Source organism: Mycteria americana, chromosome 5, assembly GCF_035582795.1.
Source record: "Mycteria americana isolate JAX WOST 10 ecotype Jacksonville Zoo and Gardens chromosome 5, USCA_MyAme_1.0, whole genome shotgun sequence".
NCBI lineage: Eukaryota > Metazoa > Chordata > Aves > Ciconiiformes > Ciconiidae > Mycteria > Mycteria americana.
The window spans coordinates 18,259,434-18,269,770 of record NC_134369.1 but is presented as its reverse complement, the minus strand read 5'-3'; the positions used below and the strand labels follow the sequence as shown (position 1 = coordinate 18,269,770).

The window sequence follows — 10,337 nt, the reverse complement described above, 5'->3', positions numbered from 1 at the left end:
AACTTCAGTTTTCAGAGAAGTGGACCTTCACACCAGGCAAACTCGGACACCGTATTAAGATAAAACATAACTTTACAGCCTTTTACTAAAGTGTTTGGAGAGAAAAATAAAAAACACAAACCTTTTTATCTAAACTGTGTATGTTCCCAAAACATTGTAGCTGGCAGTGTTCAAGAATAAGGGAATAGGACTTGCTAAAAATAGACCCATGGCCTCACCCTTTTTCTCTAAGGTTTCTTGTACAAAAATAAGTCTTCATACACCAGTGTTCCCATAGGCAGTTCAAGTTACATATAAAATAGAATCTGAGATGATAAAAAATTCCCTCCCCCTCCAGAAACAAGGAAGCATCAAGTGTTTTTAATTTCTTTTTTTCCACCCCTCCAAAGCAACACCAGAAAGCAGCCGTGGGGGGAAGTGGGGTCGCTCGGGCCTCCTCTCTCCGTCGGCAGCTCCGGGAGGGCAGGTGGAGCCGCTGCCCCGGAGCAGGTAGCGGAGCCCCGCCAGTCATTTACACCATTGCACTTTCCGCAGCCCGAAGACGACGGGTGAACCCGGCGAGGAAAGCAGCCAGCGGGGTCCCGCCGGGGAGGGGGGGGTGGTGGTGTGAGTATTTTGGGGGGGGTGCTGGCTGCTGCGGAGAGCGAGGGCGCTGAGGTACTGCAGGCTGAGCGCGGCTGCGGAGAGATTTGCAGAGAGCCCCGATGGGTACGTGCCCCGCTCCCCCGAGCGCCGGGGGAAGCGGCACCCCCCTCCCCTCCGGCTCCCCCCTCACCTCCCGCCGGGTCAGTAGCTCCCGAGCCAGCTGGTGAAGTCCAGCAGCTCCCGCTCCTGGGGGCTGAGCGCCGCGTCGTAGCCGCTCTCCTCGGAGGAGCAAGGCGAGCCGGGCACGGAGGAGGCGAAGGAGGGCGAAGCGGAGGAGTAGCCGCCGCCGCCGCCGCCTTCCCCGACGGCCGCCCGCCCGCGGCCGTCGGGGAAGGCGGCGTCGTGCTCGTCGAGGAGCCGCTGCAAGGCGCGGATGTACTCGACGGCGGAGCGGAGGGTCTCCACCTTGCTCATCTTCTTGCTGGCGGCGCCGTGCGGGACGTGCTGGCGGAGGGCGGCGAAGCCCAGGTTGACCAGCCGCACGCGGTTGCGCTCCCGCTCGTTACGACGGGCCACGGCGGCCGCCGCCGCCGCTCCGGTGCCCGGCAGGGCGGCGAAGGCCAGGCGGCGCTTGCAGCGCAGCAGCTCGGGGGAGGCAGGCCGCCGGCGGCCGCGGGGGGCGGCGGGGGGCAGCGGCGGCAGGGCCCCGCCGTTCATCGCCGGGCGGCCACGGCGGCGGCTGGCGGAAAGCGCGCCAAAAATTTTTTTTTATAAAAAAGGAAGAGCTAAGTTCGCAGGGCAGAAAAGGAACAGGGGCGGGCAGCGCGGGGGCGTTCGTCCCCGCCGCCGCTCCGCGCCTCTGCGGCGGGCGCCGCCGCCGGACGGCCCTTATCAACGCGCCGCCGCTCGCGAGCCCCCGCCGGCCGCACGCGCCGCGCACGCCGCGCCACGCGCGCCCGCCGCCGCCGCCGCGCCCCCCGCCCGCCCTCCCCCGCGCGCGCCCCCGCCCCCGCGCGCGCCCGGCGCGTGGCGCCGCCAGCCCCGGCAAACCCCGCTTCCCCCTGCCCCGCCGCGGCCGCCCCGCCCGCGGGAACGGGGGTGCGCGCCCTGCCCTCGCTTTGCAGCTTTCGCCTTTACTCGCCGCTTATTTCTTTATTTTTGATACGTTCTTCTCCTTCAATTTTTATGGGTATTCTCGCCCCGCCTCCCCCTCCCCCCCCCCCGCACACCGGCTCCCCCTGCTCCCGGTGCGGTGCCAGCCCCGGTGCTGTCCCTTCAGACGTGCCGTTCCCCCCGTAGCCGGGCACCTCGTGGGTGACAGAGTCGGGGAAGGCGGCGGCGGCGGCGCCGGGAGCGCGGCTGCCCCCGCGGGGCTTTCCCCGCGGAGCGGCGAGTGGAAGCAGCCCCGCCATCAAACACCGGCGTCGGAGCGGTGCGGGCACCTGGCTGCCGGTTGGCGTTCGTTTTGCAAAGCGAAGGGATGCACCGGGACCCTGCTTCGTTACATGTACAAAAAAAAAAATGTATAGCAGTTGCGTGAGTCACCTTACGAAGGCCGTTCTCCGCAGGCCGACTTTTCAGGCTTAAATGAGAGTTTCAAGGATAAAGGCATGGAGAGGAGAAGAAAAATGCAAAGATTTTGTGGCTCGGCGGTTGCGCCCTGGCTTCCCTTTGCCGTGGCAAGCAACCCTGCTTGGCTGTCCGTCCAGCAAGCCTTGCTTCCAGCTCCGGGGGAAAGAGCAGCAGGGTAAGGTGATTTCGGTAGCTGAATTTAATGAGGAGGACAAAGGAGCTGCTTCTCGGTATGCCAGGAGCTTGTGGTGAGAAACCACTTGCACGGTGTTTTGCTAAATAAACAGGGTGGGTGGAGGGGGTGCTACATGCGCCCACTGCCCAGGGGCTGCGGTCCGCTCTTGGCTTCAGCACAGCTTGCAAGATGTGCCCTCCTTGGGGCTTTGCTCCCACCCAGCCCTAAAGAACAAACCAAACCAAACCGGCGTGATGCTAACACATCTCTGACAGACCCTTTCACTAGCTTCGGTGGGGTCGGCTCAGGCCCTTTCTGCCTTGTCCCCTGTGCCAGCTGCCAAGCTGGTGCTCATGCAACCCCTCGGCATGACTGTCGGCAGGAGGTGGAGGGTGCTCATCCACTCGAGGGTCTGCAGCAGCTGTTAATTAGAGAAGTGCTAATTGCCTTCTGCAGGGTCTCCCTCCACCCAGAGGTGTGCAGGCAGGGAGGTTTCAGGCAGTTCAGTTACGGGGCTTCATTTTTTGGCAGGGAGCATAACCCCTTCTCAGGAAGATGCTCAAAGCCAGTGTCTCTGGCAACAACCTGGTGGCAAGAAGGTGTGCGTGCCTGCGGCAGAGCCGTCACCGCACAGATAGGTGCCAGTGAGACTCTGCAGCACGATTCGGGTATCAAAGTAAGGATCTGTATCCTCCTGGCTAGCCTGAACCACTCTGGTGCTGCTCCTAGGGTGTACCTAAGCCAAAACCAGTAATACAAAGAGCCATCCATGATTTCTAGATGTGACACGGAAGGGGCTTTTTTGTACCTGCGTGGGGTATTTAGGAGCAGCAAGGCTCCACCATGTTGGAAGAGAAACATTTTTCCCGGGGATCGGTTGCAATGGCAGCAGGTTGAAGGAGCGAGCCCTGCTGCAGCATCACAGGCAGCGGGACTGAAATTCCTGGAAGTGACAGGAAGGGGCCTGTGAGTGCTTCACATTTCTGGTAATCCCACTCAAGCACCCATCAGGCTTAGCACCCAAATTCAGTGGCTTTCGAGACGTTCTTGGCTGTGCCGTAGACCTGGGGGAAAAATGGTGAGCAGCTGCACGGCTCTTCTGAAGGGTTTGGCCCAAGCGGAGCGGCTCGTGGTGTGCGGCGCAGGCAGGAGCGTTTTGCCTGGTGGGTTCCTGGGAAGCGCAGGGGAGCTGCTTGTGCGTATAAACGTGCTTGTGTGCACGAGCAGTCACAGGATCACTTCCTCAGCCCAAGCCATGTAATATTGGGGCTTGTCTTCAGCACCTGCAAAGCTGTCTTGGCAGGCTCAGGGGGCTTCCCTTGTGCTCACTAGCAATAGCGGCTTAGGCAGAAAGGGCATTACTGCAATGAAGTAATATCGATGTTCTTTTATTACCCCATCTTTAATTTCTGATGCAAGCCTTTCTCACAGGAAAGAGGAAGCTGCTGTCTTTGAAGCTTTTCAAGAGAAAACCTTCTGTATCGAAGAGCCACGCTCAAGAGTAATAACTGGATTTTTATCATGCAAAAATAACTACAGGGATTTTTCTTTCATTAATAACACAGTTCAAACATCAGTAAATCCAGTCTCAAGGGAGAGCGTGCAGCCTCCAGCCCCAGTGATTCCGCGCTCAGCTCGGTAACTAACTTAACTTATCCAAATTGGCTTCGGGGCTTCTGATCGCGACGTGTGTTTCCAGCCAGATGTGGCTGTCGGGTCTGGGCCTGAGCGCAGCACAAAGCAACTGCTTACGCTTTCTTAACAATACAGCTGGTTTCCTGATAGTCTGAAGGGAGGTAGGTATATCTCTACTCTGAGAAATGTAATCTTATTTGAAATCTCTTTATAAAGGTAATGACTATGTAAGATCCAGTAGAACAAGACATCATTAAACACCGTCTGTGTTCACAATCAACTTCCTGATCGTAATCTGGGGAGAGAGAGCATCCAGCGATGTGCTACCCATCCCCAGAGGGCGGGGAGAGGAAATGCTCCTCTCCTGGCACAGGTAAGGCAAAAGTGATAAATGCATGGTTGGTGTGGACACCTCACAGCCCTGCGTGGCTTCGGCCAGCGTGGTGCAAGGTGGGCGAACTCTGCTCGGAGAGAGGGTAACTCTGCCGTGAAGGGCCTCCAAACCCTGACGCTACATGTTATTTCTTGCGTCTGCCAAAGGTGAGGGCAAAACGCTGCCACCTGAGTTGGCACGTGTGTCGGTGGGAACACGGCAGACGAGGCGCTGGGTGAGTCCCACCATGACCTGTGCGTTACGGGCAGCTGACGTGAGCTTCTGAGAAAGTTTTTTGCCAAAACTTTCTGGACCTCAGTGGAAAGCAATAGAGGTCCCTTTGTGATAAGGCTTGAGAGAGCAAATGACAGAAATAAATGGCGGGGGGCAGTCAAGCAGCCCCATTCTCTCTGGTGAACAGGTGAATCCTTGCTTGCCAGGCTGGGCTCTGCTCACACTGGTTTTGCTGGGAGCAGGGCTAGAGTTGTGTCTTTAGGTCTATCACCAGCACAGCTGGCTCCCAGGCAGTTATGGTTTGCCATTAGATACCATGTGGAAAAGAAAAAAGAATTTAGTTTAATTGGGGGGGTGTGGTTTAGAGCTATGAGTACACTTGTTTCACTTTTGGGGGAGAAAGTTTATTTGAGTTTATTCTTTGAAGGGAACTCCCTGTCTTCAGCTTATGCTCTTTCCAAATGTAATCTTTCTTGGGCTTGATGAACTTTTTTTAATAACTCTTCTGACACATTTTTTGCTCACCTGCAATTAATTTCAAAATGCCTGGGAATCACTGGAGGATTTCTGAGACACACTTTGGAAATAATAATAAATAAAAAAGTTACTTGGAGATTTTATGATTTCTCTCCAGTTTTGTTTCTTTCAAGGCAGCCTCCAGCCAGCCTTGTTTCCATTCGCAGCGGAGTTGTATGGTGCATCTGAAGCTTGGCAAAGCCCAGCACCTCTCCCTTTTCTCCTGTCCTTCCCTTCTTGAAAAGAGACAGCCCCGGGTTTAAAAGTTGAATTTTAGCTTCGATTGTACTATATGTGCTATATGAATGCTAAGCAGCCTTTACAATGCATCCTTGTGATGCGCCCGGGAAGGCAGGCGTGGGGTGTGAGGTCTCCCTGGCTTCCCGTCATTCATACAGCTTTGGTGCGGTTTGATATGGGCATGTTTTATTTACGAGCGAGCTCTAGGGTGACTATAGCCGTGTTACGGGCAGTAGCTGAGGGACCGAATGGGCTGAGCCAGTGACACTTGTAAATCTGCCACATTTGGAGCTATTTTCTACCATGGAGGAGAGGTATTTTCCCTAACGGTGGTGTGGGCTGGTAAAGGAGGAGGCTCCTGAGAGGTGGCAGGGACCTGTCACAGATGTGTCCTGCCTGGACACGGGTGTAGTTTTGCCTCCTAGGGCAACCTCCTCTCCCCTGCCTCCAGCCCATCCTTTCACGGGAGCACGAGTAGCAGCACCCCAAAGCCAAGGGGGAGGTTTCTCTTACCTACTGCCTGGCTGGAGTTCAAGCAGCTGGGGCTGGGGTGCTGCTGTTGCTTCATTGGTGGCTGCACCGTCGGAGAGAGAGCCAGAAAAGTGGACGGTGAGAAAGCACTAGCATGAATTCAGCCTCTTCTCCTCCATTTATGTTTAGTCTCCCAAGTTCACCCCATGCATCAAGTCCCCCAGCTCTTTTAGGACATCCATCTGACAGTGTGGGCAGTTTTTCCCTCCAGCTCGGAAGAGGATTGGAGGTTTTTAGGTCTGCAAAAAATATGATCTGGCTTTGTTCCCTTTTTTACATCAATCCTTTCCTTCTGGATGAGGTGGCACTTCCTTCCGACGCCCGTGCAGCTGAGGATGCCGGTATGGATTTTCACAGCCTAACAGAAGGCTGCAAGCTGCCACAAGGCTAGAGGAAGAGGGCACCTGGGATCCCTGGGGTATTTTCAGCCTCCCTACCCTCTTTCCATGCTCCGGCTGATAAGCGGAGATAAGGGAGGAAGCCGCAGGCGGGAGCTGTGGTCACCTTGTGGTTTTGCACCACGTTTGGGAGCGATAAGTTGTGTTCTTGCAAAGAGGACCAACTGATAAAACCTGCCAGGGCGGGCAGGAGGCCGATTCTTGCCCAGAAAGCCACGCTGCCGTCCAGCTTGCACACTGGCTGTGAGGATGGTTCCCCAGTGTGCCTCCAGCCCTGCCTCTCTTCCTGCTGGGATGGGGCTGGGGGGACACCCTCCTTCTCACCAGGGCTCCCTGGGTAGGGAGCTGCTGAGGCAAGCGTATACCAGTGACGTGGCACCCAGAGGAAGTTTAATCCTGGAGAAAGTGAAGTATTGTAAAGACCCCCTTTTGGCTGCCACAGGTAAGATAAGCACGCATGCTCCCCCTGCTCTCACTTCAGTAATGCTCTTGCGTGTGCCGAATGTGCTTCCTTCAATCGCAGCCCAACCTCTTAATGCGCCAGGTCTACTAATGCTCCTACAATTGACTTTCTTTTGGGGGAGGGAGTAACTTCTTTTGCTCTTTATTACTTTTTGATGTTAGAAATTCACATTTTCTGCCCCAAAGAGACATCTTTCAAGCCATACCTATATGGGGTAAAGAGTAAGACGGAGGAAAGAGAAACAGCAGAAAATGCCTCTGCCCCCAAATCCAGTGCAGTGCTGGAGCAGGTAATCGAGGCAGCAGGCACAAAGGCAGAGCGCCGAGCACTGGCAGTGGGAGAAGCATCTGAAGCATCAGAGGACATCGGCAAACTACCAGGAATAGGCATTCACAACCAAACCAGAGGAAACATCTGTTTAAACCCAGCTGTTTGAAGTTACAGACGTGCTTTGAGAGCTTGGTGAGGCAGTGAAGGCGCCTGTTTTTATGGCTGGAGACAAAAGGAGGTAGAGCATCTTTTGTGGAGAGACTAGGAGCACTTCCAAGCGGTGTAGATGATTTTGTGACCTCTCAGGTGGTCCTGCAGTGAGGTGCGAGGCTCCTGTACGGACAGAGGAGACCTTTGTGGAGCTGGGAAGGGAACTGCTCATCTATTCCCTTCAGAAGGGTTTCTGCTGGCCTGTGGGGACCTCTAGTGTGAGATGTGCCTTTGCACAGGTCTCCAGTAGCGTGCGTTTGGGGTTGGGGAAGGAAACTGGGGTTTAGGGGAAGACGAAGATGGGCTGCATGGTTTTTCTCATGTCCCTTGCTGTAAACAGGTTCCAGGTGTGCTCATGGTGTGCACCACGGCTGCACCCTTGCTTCTAGCTCTCCGTCGCTCTTGGTCGGGCTTCTGTAGCTGGTTTTACACACAGAGCTTTGCTTCATACCTTCTTGCAACCCTTCCAGATTTAACCTGTAACTCCACCTGTGGACCAACCCTGCTGCCTTTATACCCACGCCCCTTTGGTGGTCATTCCCCTTGAAAACGGAGGTGACAACACAACCGTCTGTCCTGTAGCGCCAGAAGAAACGGTGGGTGCTAACAGCTCTGTGTTTGGATGCAGTCCACCACAGTGTTTTATAAGGCACTTTCCCCACCTGGCACATGGTGGGGACCATGTGGACATGGTCACTTTGCAGCTGTACTCCTGTCCCCGGGGGGTCTGTGCTGCTACAGATGGCATCTGGTTCCTGCTCCTGGACGTGTGTGGCCGGTCATCAGCTGCCTCCCCAGTCTGTTGCCCTCTCTCTGTATTCCTCTCCCCACTGCTCTCCTTCCCTGCTGTCCATCTGTTGGTCTTTCTCAGGTGGTTTCCAGCTGGTGGCTGGAGTAGGAAGCTCTCTGTGTGCACATGGGTACATCTGTGTCTCCTGCTGGGCATCAGAGAGCCCCACCAGGGCAGGGACCCATGAGCCGTGGGGGATACCTCTTTTTGGAAACGGCTGTGGCAGCTCTCACTGGTGTCTCGGGAGGTTGCAACGAAGGTGTTTTGCAAGAAAGCTTGCAAGAAAGCTAGTGATGTAGTCAGAAAATCATGTCATGCTTTTTCCTGTGCTCATGGCTTTGTGCAACTCACTTTCTCTTGCTTCTCTTTGCTCTACAAAAGGCATCTTCCTTCCTTTTTTCACTCCCCTCCTCTTTCTTCTTTGTCATTTTCCTGTAGCTACAGTTACTGACATGGGATGGTTTTACCTTTTTCCCCCCATTCTTTGCCACCTGGGGGAGAGTGCGGCTGTTTTCCATTACTCCATTTCACCTGTTTTCCACCAGTCTAGCTCTGAAACTAGGGATGATTAGGGCACTTGGTCATTCAGTCTCCCTTTGGCCAGATTGTTCTTGACGCTTCTTTGCGATTTACTTTCAGGAAATATGCATCCAGCAGGCAGCTGGTTTTGAAGATCATAAGTCACCTGAGTCTTCTGTAGCCATGGGTCCATGGGGTCTTCAGTGCTAAGAGAGGGGAAAGGAGGGAGTCAAAATATCCATGGATGGTGAGGGTCTCCTGAGCAGGGGGTTATATTTACATATAGCCATTTTCCTGAATAAAATACTACCAAAGGGATTTTTTTCCCTCATCTGCAAATAACAGTTTTGATAGAGTCTTAGGCAAAGGTTATTGCCATGTGGTGGTTTTTAAATGTGGAGGGAAGACTCTTATGCAGATCTGTTTGGGGGTTTTGATGTCTTCTTTAAACAAAAGGTTATTTTTTTCTAAATAACATTTTCCTAAACTTTTTCCCAAGATACCTTTTATGCAGATTTAAAAAAAATAGTTAGTGACAATGTTCGTTAAGCAAAACTGTGTCCCAGTGAAAGTGACAAACAGGGTATTTTGATACTGACTCTTGATTGAACAGTTCCAAAAATTTTTTTAAGGATCTTTACTCCAAACTCCATGAAAGGCTGTTTTTCTGTATGCCTTTCCTCCTTTCCCAGCTGGCTGCGTGTCGGAGCTGATGGCACCCACCAAGAGCCCAGGCAGAAGGCAGCTGCTCTAAACAGGATTTAATAATTGGGCAGGAGGAGGTGCATCGGCACGTGGTGGGGACTACACTTCCCGAGAGGCCCTGCTGTGGCCATGCCTCCCTTTGGTGGAAACCCAGGCTTTATCAAGAGCTGGAAGGACCAACTGCCAGCTCTCTCTGGGGACAAGCAGCCATGGGACTGAGGTGCGAGATGAGGACCACCAAGTGCCAGCTGCTGGTGACCAGCCTCTGTGTCATGGTGAGCAGGCAAGTTTGGGGAGATCTCTGCAAAAGTGGGGCAAGGCGAACTGTTGCCTTTCCCATTCCTGCTCGGAGAGGGTCAGGTTTTCCCACGTTCGGTTTTTCGCGGGCGGAGGGCAAGCAAAGCCAACTGCCTGAGTTATCGTTGTGCCCTGGGTGGTTATCGCCGGCCGCCAGCATCACCCCCCCTCCGCTGATAGACTTCTGGTTTCTCAGGGCTGTCATGCTGCTGCAGCTCTTTCACAACCCAGCGGCTGCCTTGAAGGAGAAAGGAAAGGTCGCTGCCAGCAGAATGGGTGGTTTTCAGCAAAAATATATTTGCTTCTGTCTCCTTGGAGCAAAAGAGGGAGGATGGACCTGCTACAGTCACACTTGTTGCTGGGTGGGTGCTCAGCTGCAGGTGGGATCGCTGAGGGCAGGAAACTGCAGGACTTCAATGGAAGTGTATGTGAGAGACCTGTGGATCTGCACCGCAAAGCGAAAGCAATTCTAGGGAGCCTTTTAATCACCTTTTGAAGCAAATTCAAGGGGAGCTTCTTGACATCTGCTGTCAGAGCTGATGGGAAATAGTGGAAACTTGGGAACGCTTCTCATGGATGTTTTTCAAGTATGTGCTTGTTGCCTTTTCATCAAAACTTGCAAGCTTAAAAAATAATAATAATCTGTATTCAGTTCAAAGAGGGTTGGTGGCTTGGAAAGAGTGTAATTAAAAAGTGATGCCCTATTTTGGGCCACACGTGAAATTTATAGTTTGTCCAAATTTCAACATTTCAGGACCACTGGCTGTAGTGGCTGTACGTTGTTCTCTCTTCCAAACAGCAGAATATGTCATTTGGAGAAAATC

At 53.8% G+C, this 10,337-nt stretch overlaps 2 protein-coding genes across 4 annotated transcripts in view; one reads left to right on the top strand and one right to left on the bottom strand.

Annotated features, from left to right (window-relative positions):
* Positions 1-786: 786 nt before the first annotated feature.
* Positions 787-1,302, bottom strand: ASCL2 (achaete-scute family bHLH transcription factor 2). The gene has a single exon (XM_075501458.1). The coding sequence runs from the start codon at positions 1,300-1,302 to the stop codon at positions 787-789; it is 516 nt and encodes a 171-aa protein (XP_075357573.1).
* Positions 1,303-9,359: 8,057 nt separating this feature from the next.
* TSPAN32 (tetraspanin 32) overlaps positions 9,360-10,337 on the top strand; it is a 32,650-nt gene continuing 31,672 nt past the window's right edge. For all 3 annotated transcript variants that reach the window (XM_075501457.1, XM_075501456.1, XM_075501455.1), the window contains exon 1: positions 9,360-9,491. In XM_075501457.1, coding sequence (XP_075357572.1) covers positions 9,426-9,491 — 66 coding nt within the window. In that variant the 5' untranslated portion in view covers positions 9,360-9,425. The remainder of the gene's footprint in view (positions 9,492-10,337) is intronic.

Bases quoted from the DNA above. Each gene is read 5' to 3' on its own strand.
- ASCL2 (XM_075501458.1), bottom strand. From the start codon at position 1,302: ATGAACGGCGGGGCCCTGCCGCCGCTGCCCCCCGCCGCCCCCCGCGGC.